General features: G+C 42.1%; 1 protein-coding gene across 1 annotated transcript in view; it reads right to left on the reverse strand.

Annotated features, from left to right (window-relative positions):
- Positions 1–41: 41 nt before the first annotated feature.
- Positions 42–19,323, reverse strand: part of UGT8 (UDP glycosyltransferase 8) — a 320,715-nt gene continuing 301,433 nt past the window's right edge. The window contains exon 6 of the mRNA XM_086962163.1: positions 42–2,308. Coding sequence (XP_086818289.1) covers positions 1,945–2,308 — 364 coding nt within the window. The 3' untranslated portion in view covers positions 42–1,944. The remainder of the gene's footprint in view (positions 2,309–19,323) is intronic.

The raw sequence follows: 19,323 nt of genomic DNA on the forward strand, positions 1-19,323 counted from the left end.
CACTGTGGAGAAACCACAGGACTAAGACACTATGTTGTGCGTTTGTTTTAGTACTTTTAATAACATTTGTACAGAGATGTATATGTATATTTGTGTGTGTTCACATAACACACACACACACTCACACATACATTTATACAGCCAGCACTGACAAAAAACCCATCCAGGTCAGTTAGAATATTTCCAATTACAATATTACTCCACTGACTGCAAGTTGTATACCTCGTAATTCATCATAGTGTAGAATAAATCTTACATAATCATGCAATCAGTGCGTCCACCACCCGATTTCTCCTGCTCACATAAACCTAAACAGCTTCATACACTCTGAGGCTGTTCACAATCCCACGGTTCATTGCCAAGGTTCCTTCACTTGCCTAAGCAAATGAGTAATATGGTAAAATATTTGTTTTTGACATAAATAGGCCTATGGAGATATTCTTCAAGTATTGAGGACACAGTACTACTTCAGATTTGCTACCTTATAGACATAATAGTATTGCCTACTGCAAGTGAACCAAAGCTCCTGGTGGGAAGGTAATGAAATGTTGAGTCACTACATTTACGCATATTATTTTGCTGCATACTGTACACAACACTTAATCTTAGTTTTACTATGTAAAAAATCACTAGATCACAAATTGGTGTAACCTTATCAGTGAGGTGTGGGAATTTTTTGAACTCAACACAAATAAAGTTGCTTTTACACGCCCAACATGTGTAGAGAAAACAGGATTAGAAAAGTAAGAGCAATATTGTTGCCAAACGTGTTCGGCAGCCAGGTATGGTGTTGATGCCAGGTACTTTATCTAGTTAAACTGAAAAAGCATGTCACTCTAGACCTTTATGAGCTCCATCCCTTAATCTGCAAAATCATTCTTCACAGTCATTCTGCCTACTATGATTTGGGGAAAATCTAACCACATACTGTGCTACTACATACAACGCCTAGAAAAAAGCCAAGACCCACATTTAAAGAATTAAATGTTGGCAGCTATGTTAGGTAGGTAAACGGCCGAAACAAATGCAGGAAATATCACAATAACAACGTAATTGTTGGATTGCAGGATTGGTACCATTCTATTTCCATGAAACCTATTGACATCTTGATTCTGCAGTACCATTCTCACACTGAGAAAGAGTTTGTTAAGCTTCGGCTCCAAGACAGCAAGGCATCTTAAATATTAAATAGGGCTGTAAGAACCCGGCAACTTTTAGTTGTCCTGTCATTTTCAAACTTGTGCATAGATTGACGGGCATGTCCCTCAGTGATTTGAAAGTTTCACAAATTGTGTCTAATGGTGTTGCCTATCTACATGGAAGAAGTAAATATTACAAATGTGTCTTTGCGTTTGCTGTTTAAAAAGAGCAGCAGCAAAGAATAGAAAAGCTTTTTTTAGTTATGAAAAAGTGTTGTTTCTTAAAGTAGAAAATGTTTTCTTCAGTGCTCTGTTTCAACAACCATATATGTTTGTGGAATATCCTTTCGAGGCATATTGCTTTTTGTCCAATGTACTAAAGTACTTGTACATTGAAACTCGTTTTTACATTTTTGACAGCACCTGGATGTTTTTTTACCTCTCTTTACTAAAATACGCATAGATGTATATAAAATAATTTACAAACTGTGATCCTTATGAGCGACATAATAAGTCCAATTGAAACATTCATGATGCAGACACTTGAGGTGTTCTCTAATGATTTCAAAGGAATAAAGCTTCTTGAAAAATAACATTTCTTTTCGGTAAAAGAAGCACATTTCAAAAGCATGTCAACTTTGCAATTTTTAGAACAGTTTCAGTAGGTTTTTTTTAGGTATTTCATCTTAGAATTAAAGGTTAGGGGAGTGTTAAGGATAGTTAACTGGGATATTACATTAAATAGTTGAGCAACACAATTAAATTAATTATGTAATCTGGTCCCGTACTGTTATTGTATGTTGGCTCATTTCACCTTTTTCTCATGTTTAATATGGCCGTTTCGTTTGTGCTTGCCATTCGCTATCCCATTGTGGCAATGTCCATTAAGGTTGCTCGGGTCTGTTACAGACCACATATTTCTGCTCTTCTTGTGGAAGTATTTTACTATCCTGGATAAAACAAAGCATACAAAGAATGTACCAATGACAAAAATCATAGCAATGTCTAGTAAGAAGTATTGGTAGAAGGAAATGTCAGAAATAGCAGCACGTAGGTGTTCTGCACCATTGTGGCGGAGTATATAGTTAATCCAATAGATGGTACGACTCGTAGGATGGCCAGGCTGATCTTTGTGAATTTCTGAAAGCTTCTGGGCCTGTTGTCTATAACTATGAAATAGAAAAGGAGAAGAAAAAGTACATGTCACTGACCAAGAATAATTATATATCCTGAGCTTTGTCATGCAACTCAGCGTGTATGTTATATTGAGTTGTTGTACAAATTGTTTTTAACACATACAATCAGTTCTTTCAATATACAAACCTAAGTGCATAAGTAAATTCAACTCAACTTTAATGTTACATGATAAATTGTAAATGTATTATTTTATTGCTAAGCTTGTTGAAAACAAAAGACCTACAGAAGTTACATTAAGGCTTGGTTCAGGGTGCTGTACAATAATAGGAATTGAACATTTGGGAGAGACATTTTTGAGTAGGACATTTCCAGACGACAGCAGCAGTTACATCAAATGTAAAATAAAATATTAGATATTCTTAATTCACAATATGAATGAGAGGTCAACCAACTGAGATTTATAGATACAACAAGACTCTTTGGCATAGATTTACTAATTGTTGTGCAGGCATCTTAGTGGAGCTGACAATTTTGTGCTCTGCCTGCTTTTATAATGTTAAGTATATCATAGCAACTCTGTAACACCTGAACATCCGTCAAAACCTTAGTAAATAATCACAATGGTATTACAAATGTTGTATAAAGGGAAATTTCGATGATTCTTTTGGTTAAAGCATTTCTTAGATAAAAGAATAGGATGCTCTTAAGATGTTTCAGGAAGCTTTCATGGTGAAGGTGGCATGCTAGCTTTCTTACTGAAAAAGGCATCATGGGGTATTATTGCAAATAGCCTATCCATTATAAAGAGGGAAGCCATGAACAGATTTAAATATTAGAACAAGGAACTAGTAGGCAGTGTGCCCAAACTGTTGAATTCCTATTGAGGATTCTAGGAGATGAGTCTTGGAATATTTAAATGGCTGCATCTCTGATGTAAGGACTTTATGAGGTGGTAGAAAGAGCAGTGAAGGGGCCAAGAAGGGAGCTGTAGCACAGCTGGAAGTTATTGTTATTGTTAGCAATGATTTGTAGAGCGCTCGTTCACCGGTTGGTTTCTTGGCTCTAAAAAGGCCAGTGGACCGCCAGCCCTAGGCAGATCATTTGTAAGCAAATGTGAATAACCATGTCTTGAGAGATTTCCTAAAATTGAGCAGGTTTGTGCTAAGTCTAATTTGAGCACTGGGCCATTAATCAGGGTCTTGCCAGAGTGTAAGAGAATGAAGTGGTCAGACTCTGAAGATGCTGAGAAGATGGTTATGGGCAACACTAGATTTTTTGAAACAATAAAGATGTATATCCTCAGATTGCTATTGGGGAATAAGATTATACATTTGATGGTAGGAGTTGGTCAGGGTTAAGGTGGGAGGAGAGAAAGATTTAATTTAATTGATTTGTGCCTTTGTTGAGAAAATAGCACTCAGTAGGGCAAGCAGACTCCTCTACTTTCTAGGGGATATCTTTGGTGTATACATGTGTATGTGTGTAAAGCAGGGATGTATGCATACTTGCGTAGGTGTGTATATACGCAAATGTATTGCTGAAATATGTGTCTGAAAGTAGGAGAAATTGTAGTGTTGAATGAAGGGGAAAGGTTATTTGAGGGCAGTGAGCAGTTTAGCGCAGCATGCTGTTAATATGCATGTATGTTCATTCAGGTCCTCAATTGTGGAAGGTATTTATATTGCGGAGAGGTAGAAGGGGGCCGTAATGTACAACACAGTTACGTTTTTAAACATGCCTAATCAGTGAACGTGGGCAGCACACAATGGGTTGGAAGGAAAAAGTGTTTTTGCCAGATGAAATCCAGGTACCAATAGATTAGGATGAAAATGTAAGTCTTGTAAGTTTGAAGGACTTTGTGGATAGAGGTGTGGAAAAGTTGCTTTAATGGTCTCTTTGATACGGAAGTGATCCCTAGATAAGGGTCGAACCATTGGTGGGGACAATTAGAGGAAAAGAGGATAGGATTCATGTGTGAGTTTAGTGGAATTCAGTGGGCATGAAGCAGGTTTCGAGTAGGTGAAGACAGCAGGTACACAAAGCATGTAGTCTTATCTTAGCTCATGGGATTTGTTCGGTTTTCCATGTTGACACTACTGAGGATAAAGAGGGAGTGAAGGTATAAGTGGTACTAAAAACTAGAAGAATGTTAAATACCACCTACTTCTAGTGGGATAAATAACTGTTATAATTTTATATAGGCCACAGTAGCTATTGTTGTACTAACAGTTAGGTTTCAGGTGCATCCTTCCTACCAGTTAATTCTTTAAATGTTATAATTTTGGGTGCAAAATGGGTACATTTATAGTCTTGAAAATAGACAAATCTTTGTTTAATTATACCTGACTGTAGATTTGTTTGCATATGGAATGCTGCTTGTAAAGAAGATTCATCCCTCTTTGATATCCCTTAATATTCTTGACTGAGGTGATCTTTCACTTAACATTTTATTTCACATAGTAAGCTATTTTGTTAACATTACCCATGCATTCTTAAGAGCTCACACAGCACTGAAATTCTTAGACAAGTCAAGTTGCTCACTGTTAGTCATTGATGGACATGGTAGTGGGCACTACTGAATCAGGCAATTTTTTTTTGTCAGACCCACACATTTGAGAAAAACAAGTGCAGAGCTAAATAGCTTTCACAAATTCAATAAGTTTGGAATTTCTGTAGAATTATACTCCAGTGTGATGTGCTTATGTCTGGCACAGTAGAACAATTTCCACCAGGAATAACTAGAAGTGGAAATCAGAATGTACTTCTTGATGCAGCATGGTAACTTTGGTGCTGAAGTTGCAGTGTTGTCATTTTTATTAATGTAGTATTGTTTTGGTGTAATTTAAGTGTTGCAGTTGTAAGCGTAGGGCTGTAATTGCAGTGCAATTATTTTTTGGGCTGTGTGGTGTTTAGCTTTGCAGTCTACTAGTGTGCCACTGTTATAGTGATTGATTGGTGTATATTTTTGGAGTCTTGCAGTATTTCATTTTTTGTGTAGCCGTGCTTGTAGTTGCTGATAGTGTTTTGGTTGCCCTTGCAGTGTTGGTTGGCATTATACCGACAGCAATGTAGTTTTGTAGTTATGTTTGTACATAGTGTGGCAATGTGGTTGGGTTGGTCTACTAGTTTTCACACTGTTGTTCTTTGTTCCAGTGCTGTAACTGTAATGATGTAATGTTTTAGTGATATACTTGTAGAATTGTAATGTTGTAATGTTGCTGTTAATGAACAGATACTGAGAGGCAGCATTGCTGTTTATGTGCAGCTTTAGAATTGTCATGTTATTGAAGAGATTGCAGTTCTGCATTGTAAATGAGATGCCATTTAAAATGTAGGTGTAGATTTTTTTATGGGCTGATGTTTCAGATGTTAAGTTATGTGGTTGTGGCTTTGTTGTAGATACCTTTGTGGTGTTATAATTGTGCTGTTGTAGTGTTGTAATGGGATTGCACATATCTGGATTTGTAGGTATTGAGTTCTAGTGTGAATGTAGTTATGCATTTGGTTAGATATAGTGCTGTGCATTTATAGAGATAATATGTTATGTTATTTGTGTTTGTAATGGGCACATTTCGCCCCAAGGGGGTTCCAGGTGAGAATAAAGCAAGGGTGGCTAGGTGGCCTAGTTGTAGGGAACATAAGATTAAAATTGTCAAGTGTTTTGCTATTTTTTAAAGTGCAGCAGGGAGCAGGTGGAGCAGGTGGTTCAAGAAAATGTGTTTGGGCTGTGGGGACAAGAAGGGAAAAGAAGCAACCCCCAGATCTGGAATGGTATATACATAGAATGTGGACTAACAAGAGAGAGGTGGAGGCAAGATGTGTGAAAATAGATTTTTCTTGCTGAGGTAGGGAGGACTTGGCATGTGAAGAGCTCTGTAAGTGTTTTAGAGGGGGTTAAAGGTTGTATACTTGTAAATGGGAAGCTAATGAAGGGTTTGCAGGTAGTTTGAGGCTCAGGCTTGGTGAGAAAGTTTCAAATTATCCACATTCTGGGCCACTGATTTTAGGTTTCTTTTTTTTAGTACTGGAAACTGGCTTCCATTCTTGCCAGTTACTTTGAGCTTATTGTGGTGCATTGATACTCATAACCATAAAATGGTTATTTGTGTCTCAAAGGAGTTCAGTATAAAAGACTTTAAGAACTTCTCTTCCATTAAGAATGGATATATCTGGGGCTTTATACAGTGTATTTGTTTCTTATGAAGGTTATTTATTTTAAGGTGCAGGGCAGTTTTTGTGTTTAATGATGTTATTTACATGTTGCCAAATCACAATTTCGAATTTGTACATTTAGTCATGCTGCAGTCGCAAAGCCTCAAATTTGACATTTAGAATCGTAAAGTTGCTTTGCACACCAGACCATCAGTTGTTTTGTTTATTGTTGCTGGACTTTCAGGCTACTACTCAAGGAAGATTCAAAAATTATTCTTATTGCCTCATTTAGGGCTATATGAAATTGCAAGTAAGGGGATTTACCAGACATACATGGGTGGGGAAAAATGTGGCATGCCAACGTCATTGGTGACGTTTTGTACTTAAAATAAAACACTTCATTTCCTTCATGTGACTCAGTATTCAGAATTCCGAGCTGCTCTGGAAGTCCCAATGAGGGCTCATTTGAAGTTTCACGCCCAGTCAGGGCTCCAGGAGGCTGGTCACATTCTTTGAAATGTATCCCTCTGTCACTCAGTGTATATGGAATGCATAGAGCTCTAGCAGTCCAAGGGTGAGAGCCCCAGGGTCTGGGGCCTATGCGCCAGCCTGCTGTGTCTAAAAGTGTCTGAGATAGTGTCCCGCAGGCCTGAGGAGGCCTCCATTGCTTGGTCAGGTGAAAAAGCTGTGACAGGGCTCCATTTGAGAGCTCCACTTGGCCTTGGGGTGGAAGCCCCCATTCTGGGCTCCGTTCTCCAGATTGCTGTGTCACAAATTGCCCAGAGCAGTGTCTTGCATGCCTCATGATGGCTTTGTTGCAGGGCCAGGTGAAGAGGCTCTGACTGGGCCCCAGGTCAGAACTCTCCTTCCCTGGGCTCCATTCCCCAGACCGATGTGTCACAAACGGCCAGGGACAGGCTACTGCAGACCTGGTAAAGTCCCAGTTGTCTGGGGTCACTACTTGACTGGTTAAGAAGCTGACACTGGGCCCCTGGTCAGAGTTTCAGCTTGCCCCGATAGAAAGCCCCCAGTCCTGGGCTCCATTCGCAAGCCCGCTGTGTCACTTGGAGCCCACAATGGGGTAGTGCAGGCCAAGGAAGACAATACCTGCCTGAGTTTGGAAGCTCTGTCCAGGCACCAGTTTACAGCTCAGCATACCTGGGAATGGAAGCTCCTGACCCTGGACTCCCTTCCGCAACCTGCCATGTCACAAATTGCTACAGACGGGGGCCTGTGGGAGTGGCCAGGGGATGTCTCCACTACGTGCCCAGGTTAAGAAGCTCAGACCGGGCTCCGGGTCAGAGATCCAGCTGGCCCGGGGGTGGGGGGCTCTGGCCTGTGCTCCCTTCTCTAGCACACCATGTCAGTAGGAGCCCAGGATGGGATACAACAGTACCGGGCAGAACCTTCTTACTTGGCCTGATGAAAAAGCTCTGACTCCATCTACATCTCAGCTCCATAACACCTCCCACACCCCATGCTTGAGGACTAACTCAGCTCTGAAAACCCGGCTTGGGAGCCCCTGAGCCTTCCAAGGGTAAGCAAAAACTGATTTATATGATATGCTACGATGGCCATCTTTACAGCCCAAACCTTTTGTCACTTTTAGCCTAGCCATATGGTGGTGCATGCAATAGGGCATGTGAGATTGCCAGGCTGCCATGGAAGCCCCGATAACGGCTCATTTTACTCTTAAAGTCCAGCCAGGGTTCCAGGCGGTCCAACACATTTTTTTGAGTGTCCCCCTCTTTTTCCTGTGCATGGATTACAAGAAAGGCGGATAGCCATCCTCAGATTAATAGGGACAAGGTGCTATGGACCTCATTGCCATCTTTTTGTTCTTCCTGTGTGCCCCAGGGGTCCTGCCGATCTGCCCACCCACACCCTCAGGGGCCCAAGTCCACCCCTGTATCCTAGCCCTGCCCTGTGGGTCTTTCCTCTGCGAATGCCTTCCGCAAGAGCATAATAAACCAAGAGATATGCCAAAACTGAGATATTGATTTCAAATGAAGATTTTGTTCATAAGTTAGAAAAACCGCAAGAGCAGGCATGATGCTAAGCTGACATCCCTGTGCAGGGTGGCCCGCTCGGGATAGGTCAGTCAGCACTGTTTTTTGATCAATTGTGCACATTCAGGCCCATATTTATCATAGTGTTGTGTCACCTTTGCACCATGCAAGGGGGCACAAGGGCAACACAACACTAAATTCAGATTTATCAAGCCACGCAAGTCCACCTTGCATGGCTCTACAAGGCTTTATAAATCTGAAGTAGCATGGTAGCACAAATTGCTGTCTTGCATTAGTTTGCCACAGGGAGGCATTCCATATGTAGAGCGTGGTTGTTCCCAAGCATCCATCAGAGGATTTTGGCACATTCCCAGATTTACCATTTGTGGTAGACCTCGGAATGTATTACGATGCTACACCTCCCCATCCCTGGAGGCATAACAAGGAGAAATATCTTTATTTCTGCTCCATTCTTTCCTCTTTCTATGTGTGCTGCATTTTTTTGCAGCACACATAGAAAGAGGGAAATGTCTCTCAGGATTATTTTTATGAAGGAGACTACCCCTTCCTTCACAAAAACAATCCGGCTTACAACACCGGCACCCTTGCACTGTGGTGCGAGTATGCCTACATTGGCACCCGGCAGCAAAAAGTGAGCCAGCGCAAGGTACGGACAGGAATGTGCCATATGATGTTAAATACGGCGCATTCCTGCCCTTTACCTTTCACGCAGGGCAGAGCAGCAAGGTGGCTTGCTGTGCTGCTCTATGTGAAAGTTTGATAAACCACCCCTCAGGCGGTTTAAAGATGGACTGCTTGCCCAGCCTCAGCTGCTGTTTCATCCAAAGGGCTTCTGCCCAGCCTGGACTGTCCGACTCAAGGGTCTGCTTTTTGTGTGCGGTCACCCAACAGAGAAAAGACCAAGCAGCCTGGAAGCTTATGCTCCTCCCAAGGGACTAACCAGATTGGATGACGCGAGTCCCAGATGCCGCCTAGTGGTCCAAGGCTTCCCGCCTATCCATTGCCCTAGACCACACAGCACATTTCCACAGCAGCTCTAAATGACCATTCCTGTTGAAAGCCTTTTGGGGCTTCCACCTCTGGCTTCAAGTGCCCATGCCCGCTGGGAACAACCTTCTTTGGTGAGAGTGGAATGTGAGAAGTTTTACTGGGGTGATATGTGTGTCGAATGATAATGCCAGTGTCTTAAGGTGAGCTCTAGGGGGAGAGAAATGTTCCAGCTGAAGCTGAAGGGCAAAAATTTGCTTGATCTCAATTTTCATTATGAATGCAAACCATGAAAGCAGGGTCTCAATCCTTATGACTTTTGGGATTTATAGCAGAGGTGTCAGAAACGTTACCAAAGGGATAACTGACTTGCTTTCATAGCGATGTTGCTTCTTAATCCTGCAATGTTGACTTTTCCTTTCATTGTGAAGCAGAATTCACCAAGCGTGGATTGTTCATCCACTAATAGGGAACGTGACCTGGGTTTAGTCTGTTGTGAGACAGATTAGTTTATGCTACGGATGATATGCTGTTGCAAAAGTAATCCTGCTCAGTATGAGACGAACTGTAGATTCAAACATTTGGTTATGTCTTTAGCTAAAGATCCAATGGAGCAAACCTTCCATCTGAGGGATTATGACTGAATATCTCTTGAGGGCCCCTAAACTATAATAATATCACAATGCCATGGAGCTTGGTTGGGCTGTCATAGAATGCATATGGGTCGGTGTGTAGAGTGACTCGCTTGAGGGCAGAATGAGGCACCCTTCCATCTCTCTTAGTGCACTGCATGTTAATGGGGAACCAGGTGCTAAATCATTAGTAGACGTCCTGATTCTGGATCAGGGTTTCATAAAAGAGCAGCTACCTCACTGTGATCTATTAAAATTCAAACTCTGATCCAAGCTTTTGTCTCCGTCCTTGGATGCCTGAGCCCCCTACCCCTACTATCCATTTGCCCCCAGCTAGTGGTAAGGACTGGGGTGTGGGCCCATGGGAGTCCACCTTCACCACGTGTCCCTGGGAAACCTGGTCCCCACAGGCCCGGGCTTCAGGCACCAGACAGGGTCTCTTTCCTAGCCAGTGCAGGGCAGTGTCAGACCAATGAGGAGTCTGGGGCTCTTGTGGGCTGAACAGCTCCTGTTATCCCCCATGAGAGACATGCAATGCAATGGATTTTGCATGGCACGCTCCGCAGGCCAGTGGTGCCAGCCGGAAGGCAGAGCCTCCTAACCTGTCTGGGGTAAGGTGTCACTCTGCCCACAAGTGCTTGCCAGGTTTCAAGATGTCCACCAGTTTACTTTTTGCCTTTGTTTTGGCAAAATAGTCACCATTGATGTGCCTTTCTCAAGGCCAATCTAGCAAATGGACAAGTACGGGTGTGCCAACTCAGCAAACCACGTCACCAGCTAAGCAGGCCTAATATGAATTACACCCAGGTGTAACCTCCTTGTGGGAGCCCCAGAAAACAATTGCAGATCTACATCTACGTTGATTCCAACATTTTAAACCTTAAACATTTAACAAACTGCTTAACTCACAGATGTTTTAGTCAGTGGCGGCTGGTTGGGAATGGTGGTAGGGCAGTGGAGGGGGATTTACAAGAAAAAAAACCTTACCTTATCATCGCGGATCGCAAGCCACTGCCTCTCCTCCTCTGACGCAGGAACAGGAAGCACCCAGCCTCCCATAATCCCCTGAACAATCACAGCGCTGCTAAGGTGGGGACTGGGAGGTTGGGGATGTTCTCCACCCAGGCTGTAATGCAGCCTGGTTGGAGAACATGCTAAGTGCGTGTAACGGTTTGACTAGCCCAAGACCGCAGGCCAAACCGTCATGCGCAATTAGGTGCATTAGGAACCACTTTTCCCTCTCCCAGGGAAGCCCAGCCCCTTCCCAACCTGGCTGGTTCCAAGAAGAAAATGATAATAAAGTAACGTTTTTAACATTGCGTTATTATCATTTTCTTTTTGTACTTTGTGGGGCAGTGCTCCTCCGTCTTAGCGTAGGAGCTGTCCTGGTTTTAGGGTCCTAAATACAGAGGCTCCAGAAAATGTTTACATGCAATGAAACAAATTTCAGTTTGCAAAAGCAGAAATGTGTGCAAATTGCACACAGATTCAGTTAAGGAACACATGAGAGCGCAACCCAGGAGTTAGTGAAATTACATCTTTTTAGATTTGTGTAATTGGGGTACAGCTTCAGTGTGTGGTGTGGGAAAATGCAATCGTATTTGTGATTCACCAAATAAGGCAGCTCCACGGGGCGCCACACTGCATGAAAGAAACCTTGAAATGGGGCAAATACATTGCATAGACCTAAAGGTGCCCTCTCTGATCTCTGTCGTTTCTAATCCATAACAGAGCTTGATAATGTCTACTATAAGAACAGATCAGTAATATTCAGACCCCCCAGGATATAGCGGCATGGATTAGCAAATTTAGCGGCACAAAAATGGAAATTTAGCGGCACAAATATGGAAATTTAGTGGCAATTTAGCAGCATTTTATTTGGCCATTTTTCCTACAACAAAGGGCTCAATAGCATGGAGAGTGAGTAGCTGTCAAGCAGGGCATAGATCGGAGATTAGCAGAATGCCAAAAGGGTAAATAATGATAAGCCCTTAACAGTACAGTTAACATATCTCTCAATGCGCCTCCTGCTGAAAATTCTGGCCTGTAATTGCTAGCGTCTAGGATGCAAATATATTGGAAACGCACTGAGTCACAACTTATGGTTAGGACCACAGTCCATCTCTAACACAACCGCCATGCAAACCATAACAAGCACATCGCATGAAGTGCTCATGACCTCATCCTTCATGAACAGATGCAGTTAAATATGTTGTAAATCGGGGGCGTGGCTTGCGCGCCGCTGTAGCATGGCGTGTCGCGCTTGAGCTCCGGGGTGAGTTGGTCCCGTAGAGCGTTTCTTTCCGCTTCTTCGTGCCCTTCTGACCTGAAACATCACTCACCAGCAGCGGAACATGTGGTAACCTTCACGACGCTGTTTTTTCCGCGTTCTCAGCCACCGAGGATATGTTTCCTGAATTATCCCTCACAGGCGCTCGCATTCCTGAAGAGCGACCGCCATTTTGTCGCGCATGACGGTCCTGTCATCGGACTTCTGAGGCGCCGCAGCGGATACAAACTTGCAGTATTCAGCGCTCGGCTGAGGGTTTCTACACACGACGGCTGAAATGGTAACATTTATGCTTTTTTCTTGATGTTACTTTCTTGCTTCTTGGCTGGTTTTTTTTGAGCTGCTCGCTTTTATTTTTTCTCTCACATTCTTCATGGAGGTGTCCGTTTCGCTTTATTGAGGTGATTTCCTACGCAACTTTGCTCATACTTGAACAGCTACTCTTGCTCTGCGTGTTTTGAGCGTAAACTGCCACTTTTTCACACTGAGTCTACATATTTTGCGCAACTTTGGTGTTCTAGCCTATTCCAGTGTATTCTCTCAGGCTCCTGCTACGTCACTGTCATTATGAGTCGGTCCTTGAACAGCAAGGACTCTAAGGACCTGGGCGCATCTTTAAAAAGACTTAAGTCAGTCTCTCCGACGCCTGAATCTCCTCAGGCAGACAATGCTTCCACATTGGACACCATTTTGGCGCGCCTGAATGAAGTTCATGAAATTGCGCAGTCAACAAAAACTAACACTGACTTACTGCAAGTGGAAGTGTCTGCTATCCGGAATGACTTTAAAGCCCTTTCTCTTCGTGTATCAGCGACAGAAACACGAATAAGTTCCGCAGAGGATGGGATGCAAAAGCAATCCAGGTCCCTTTCTCAACTGGAGCGTTCTATGGTGGCGATGCGCAGAGACCTCACGGAGCAGGAAGACCGTAATAGGAGATCCAATCTCCGTATTTTTGGCCTACCGGAGGACTCAGAGAAATCATCCTCCTCTATGATTGAGTTCCTATCTCATTGGATTCCGGATACACTCCAGCTATCTTTTCACAGAGATTTTGAGATTGAAAGAGCACACCGTGTTCCAACGTTTCGTTCCAAGGCAGCCACCCAGCCAAGAGCAATCATTTTTAAGCCCTTACGACATCAACACACTGAGCTGATTCTGTCTCATATGCGCAAGATTAAACAACTCAACTGGGAGGGTCATCGCATATCCATTTCTCAAGACTTTGCCAGAGACACAGTCATAAGACGGAAAGGCTTCTTGAACCTTCGGAAACGTCTCACCGACTTGGGCATTCCTTTTTCCTTTTCAGGTCCATCCAAGTTTCGCATCACTTATAAAGGACGTCCCAGGATCTTCGATGAACCGGCAGACTTGACAACGTTCTTAGACAACCAGGAGGAAATAGAGATGGAGATTCAAAGAGCAGCGTCGCAGGCTCCTGGGGCCTCAGGGACCTGATTTGTTTCTCTCTATACTTGTGGTTGTGCTGTTTTCAAGATAAATTCCTCTTCTTTCTTTCTAGTAGTGTTTACACGCTAATTTGCTCCTCTGCTATTGTACTTTCTTTCTTTTCTTTCTCTTCTCCATACTACTCTTGAATCTCTTCTTCCTTCTCAAATCCGTCCTCTCAGCCTCTTTTTCTGGTCTATCCTTTACATGGTACTTGCCTTGTTATAGTTATTGGGTGCAGATTTCTTGGTTGTAATTAATATACTTTTTCTATTTTCACTAGCACTTTTTTTCTCATCTTTACCTTATACTAGGTATCGTTCTAGTATAGCGGGGTAGAATTCTCCTTACTGTTTCTGCTCCTTTTCCTCTTCCATCTCTGTTTCTTCCTCGTCTCTACATGCTCCTCTCTTGCACTTATCTTTTTTCCTTCTACGATTCCACTTTATAGTATAGTTATATGTAATTGTTGTTATTATTAATATGTGATTTCGGTGCATATTCGTTACTGTATTTATGAAATGTTACATATTATTTAGGTTGTTTACTGCATAATTAAGCTTTTATTGCATTTTTTATTCTATTGTTCTTCACCATATGATCTTGTTCATGTTATGATATCACTAATCTACTCTGAAGTGTATTATTCCTCTTATAGCATCTCAGCTCCTCATTTTCAAAATGTATGTGTACTGAGTTCGGCTGTTTCTTCATATTGTTTATTTATCTTAATGAGATTTTTTTCTAATAATGGGCTCTTTCTCCTTACCGACTTTTGCTCTTAATACGGTTCCCCTACTCGCCCTTTCCACGTTCTCCCTTGCATGATATGGGTCTCTTTTAGACCTCCCCCTCTGCCTCTTCTCTTTTTCTCTTCTTGTCTTTCTTCTCTTCTGGCCTTTCTTTTTTCCTGGTTCTCCCACATGGTTGCTCCCGTAACATCTATTTTGCTTAATAGCTGGTCTACTGTTTTTTGCACCCCGTTCTTTGTCTGTCATCAATGCTGTCTCCGTTTGTATCCCCCTTTGTTCCATGCCAGGTTTAAATGTATTATCCCTTAATGTTAAGGGTTTAAATCATCCAGTGAAACGATCTAAAATCTTGGATTACTGTAAGTCGCTCTCGGCAGACTTAGTCCTCTTTCAAGAATCTAAAATTACCAGTAGAGAAGCTTTATTTTTAAAGAAAGAATGGGTGTCGGATGTGTCTTGTTCTGATGCTTCTGGCAAACGCAATGGTGTGCTTATGTTAGTTTCGAGGAATTCAGGGTTATCAATTATCTCTTCTGAGCATGATTCTGAGGGTCGCTGGCTTTTATCTAAATTGTCGGATGGACAACATGACTTGTTTGTTATGAATATATATGCCCCGAATGTTGATAATCCAGCCTTTTGGAAATCCATTTCTAAAAAATTGCATGACACCCCTCATGCTGGCAATCTCATTGTTGGTGGCGATTTTAACTTACCAATGGATCCTTTATTGGACAGGAACTCTGCATTTCAGTTTCGTCCGCCTAAAGCACATAAACAGATGATTAACATGTGTTCCATTGCTCAATTGCATGATATTTGGCGTCTCCATAATCCCACTGGCAGTGACTTTTCTTTCTTTTCTTCCCCTCATTCCTCATTCTCTCGTATTGACTATCTCCTGGTTCACTCTTCTCTTGTCTCAGCTTTTTCCTCTCCGCTGATTCATCCCATTGTCATTTCTGATCATGCTGCGGTCACTTTTACGCTCTCGACCTTTGCGCCGAAACCGCGTGGTCGTTCCTGGAGACTTAATACGGAAGTGTTACATGACTCTTCCCAGGTGGATACATTTTCCACGGATATAACCACTTTTTTCCGTGAAAATGAGGATTCTGTATCTTCTCCAATAACTTTATGGGACTCTTTTAAGTGTACTTTTCGGGGCCAAGTTATAGCATGCATGTCCAAACGTAACTTGGCGATTAAGGGGGAACTTACTGACTTATCTTCTAACATAAAACATCTGGAGGCCTCCTTTAGACATACCAAAGATCCGACTACCCTACAACAAATTAAGCTCCTAAAATACAAATATAATACTATTGTCACTAAAAGAGCTCATATTGGCTTCCAGGCGCAAAAGTCCAAGAAGTTACTTTTAAAGAATCGCGCTGGGAAACTCTTGGCTGCCACATTAAAGTTCCAAGATTCTTCCTATAAGTCCTCCCAGATCTCTTCTATTAAAGATCACACTGGCTCTACCAAATTCCAAACTGAGGAAATTCTTGAAGTCTTTCGCGATTTCTATAACAAATTATACACCCCCTCTAACCAGGCTTCTTTTGACAAGTGCCAAGACTTTTTAAAATCAATTCCGATTCAATCAGTCTCAGAAGAAGATCGCTCTACTCTGAATGCTCCTATCTCACCGGAGGAAATAGCGGCTGCTATCAAGGCCACCCGCTCGGGGAAAGCTCCTGGTCCAGACGGATACCCGATATTATTTTATAAAACCTTTCTCCCGCTACTTGTTCCTAAGCTACAAGCTGTCTTTGACACTTTCGTTCGTAATGGTGCTGTTTCTGGTACAGCTGCTGATGCCACAATAGTAGTGATCCCGAAAGAAGGTAAGGATCATTCAGATCCTAAGAATTTCCGCCCTATTTCGCTTCTTAATATGGAAGCGAAGATTTTTGCTAAAATCTTGGCTAAACGTCTAGAATCTTTTATTCCTAATCTAGTTCATCCCTCCCAAACTGGATTTGTTAAGGGTAGACTGGCAAGAGACAATATCCGCACTTTCTGTCACATTATTGGAGCGGCTAAGCGATCCCAACTACCTGCCGCGGCCTTGGCCCTCGATGCGGAAAAGGCCTTCGATAAGGTCTCTTGGCCTTTCCTTCGAGCTGTCTTATGTGCACATAACCTCGGGGACTCTTTTATTAACATGGTAATGTCTTTATATTCCCAACCTAAAGCTAATATTAGGGTTAATGGTTCTACATCCTCTTCTTTTAATCTTTGCCAGGGCACGAGACAAGGGTATCCCTTATCTCCTCTCTTGTTTCTGTTATCTATTGATCCTCTCCTTCGGCTGATTGATTTACATCCTGATATCAAAGGATTTTCTTTTGGCCCTCATTGTCTTAAAACTGCTGCCTACGCTGACGATGTTCTCATTTTCTCAGATGATATAGCGTTGGCCATCCCTGCTATCTCTGACACCATTTCTTTGTTCTCTAAAGTATCCGGATACACTCTAAACAGAGATAAGACAGAAATGTTCCCTTTAAATGCCTACTGTTTTCCTGCTCATATGGGTTCGGCTGGCTTTAAGTGGCAATCTACCCATCTCAAATATCTAGGCATCTATTTCTGTTCCACGCTACATACCACGGTTGCCTATAATGAATCTCAAACTCTTACTAAAGTTCGTCGTCTTCTGGATACATGGTCTCCGAAACATATTTCGTGGTGGGGTCGCCTACAAACCCTAAAAATGATGATCACGCCGATTATTAATTTTGTCTCATCCATGATTCCGATGAAATTATTGAAATTATCCGACTCTTTTTTTCGGGAAATCGATGGTATTACCGCCAAATTTCTTTGGAATGGCAAACGCGCTCGATTAGCATATAAATATTTACGTAGACCCTGTGATATGGGGGGTTGTAATTTCCCGGACTGGGAAAAATACCAGACGGCTTTTTCGGCCTCTCAGGGGGCCTTATGGTTTTCTCCCCCATCCCATCATATTCCTTTATGGCTACTCATAGAACAGGACTTAGCTGCACCTCTACCAATTGCCTCTCTCTGTACTACTTCCACTTTGCACATTCTGTTTTCCCGCTCTATAATTATTGATACAATTGCCGCAATTAAGAGAGTAGACAGGAAGCTGGCATTTCCTCTGCACAAAACTAGATGGTCTTCCATTTGGCGTAATTCCAAAATTAAACTTAATATCACTCCCACCCTCATGTCTTATTGGGCTACGAAAGGTGTCTCTCTTGTACAACATCTGTATAGTGACTCTGGTGAGCCCTTACCTTTTTCTACCTTAGCGCTCAAACACTCTCTAACTAATCTAGACTTCTATACCTTTCTTAAAATCAAGGTTGCCATCTCAAAAACTCGTCTTCACCCCTCCTCCCCTACCATCTCGCTATTTTGTATTTGGCTCAAAGCTGGTCATGTTGCCTCCCACATATATAAGTTTCTATCTTCTACTTCGCTTCCTGACCAGACGGTTGCACAAGAAAAATGGATGCGTCATTTTGATCACAATATTACAGATCATTTATCATCTGAAGCTTGGCAATCCATTAGCAAATTTGCGCTCCGTAACAAAATAGCTCCTTCCCTAATACAGTCCAAGTTTTTCTCGATTAACTTACTCCACTGGACACCTGTACGTCTTCATTCTCTCAACCTTAAAGAAGATGATCTCTGCTGGAGTTGTGGCCTGGAGGCGGGGGATTTCCCTCATATGTTCTATAATTGTTCCTTACTTAAACCTTTCTGGGACCTTATTCAGCAACATTTATCTCTTATCTTTGACATTCAGCTCCAGCTCTCTTTTCCTCTAGTTATATTAGGTCCCTGGGCTGCTCCTACGCCCCTTCCCCTTGATTTGTTGCAATTACAGCTGTTAGATCTTCTTTTATCTATTGCGGTCAAGGTTATCCTTATGGAATGGAAATCTTTCTCGTCAGTCTCTTACCATACGTGGTGGGCATGGGTTTCCTTCTTACGCAGTGCTCACACCTCAGTAGATCTAGCACACCTATCGCCTTCCATTTCGAGTGGGGTTTGGGCATCCCTGGATAAATACATGGAACTCTCCTCGCAAGGTGTAGTCCCTCGATTTCCTGTTGGTTTGTCTACTTAATTTTTGTCTGCTAGTTACGTTACATTGGGCTATTCCTGTGGGATTCCTTCTCTCTTTCTCCCTCTTTCCTGTCCTCTCATCCCGTTCTTTCTTTCCGCTGCTATTTTCCTTTCTTTCCTTCCTTCCTCCTTTTGCTCTTTTTTCTTCCCCTGCCCCTACCCTCATCTCAGAGGCTGATATGTTCCACGTTCTGCACGATATACCCATTATTGGCTTATATTATTAACTCCATATTGATTCCCTTCTTTCCAATTTTATTTACATCTAATTGAGTTACTGATCAAATGATATCCATGTTTGTTTTTCACGTTCTACTCATATTGGAATGTATCACCTCTTTGTATTTTGACTGCTATTATTTGGATCCTTATTTCTCTCAATAAAATCTTGTTGAACTTAAAAAAAAAAAAAAAAAAAAATATGTTGTAAATCCTCCAAATGATTATCCTTACCACCATGTCAGAGTCCTTAATGAATTATCCTTAATTGGTTTAAGTGATGTACTTTAATTGCATTTTGCTTTTAGCTGTTATTTAATGGTATGCATCTATTGTAAAATTCTACTCAATACTTAGCTAATTGTTTTACTGCATGCATGTTTATATAGTGCGAGCCTTGCTATAACGCAACAG

Source organism: Lissotriton vulgaris, chromosome 3_1, assembly GCF_964263255.1.
Source record: "Lissotriton vulgaris chromosome 3_1, aLisVul1.2, whole genome shotgun sequence".
NCBI classification, from domain to species: Eukaryota; Metazoa; Chordata; class Amphibia; order Caudata; family Salamandridae; genus Lissotriton; species Lissotriton vulgaris.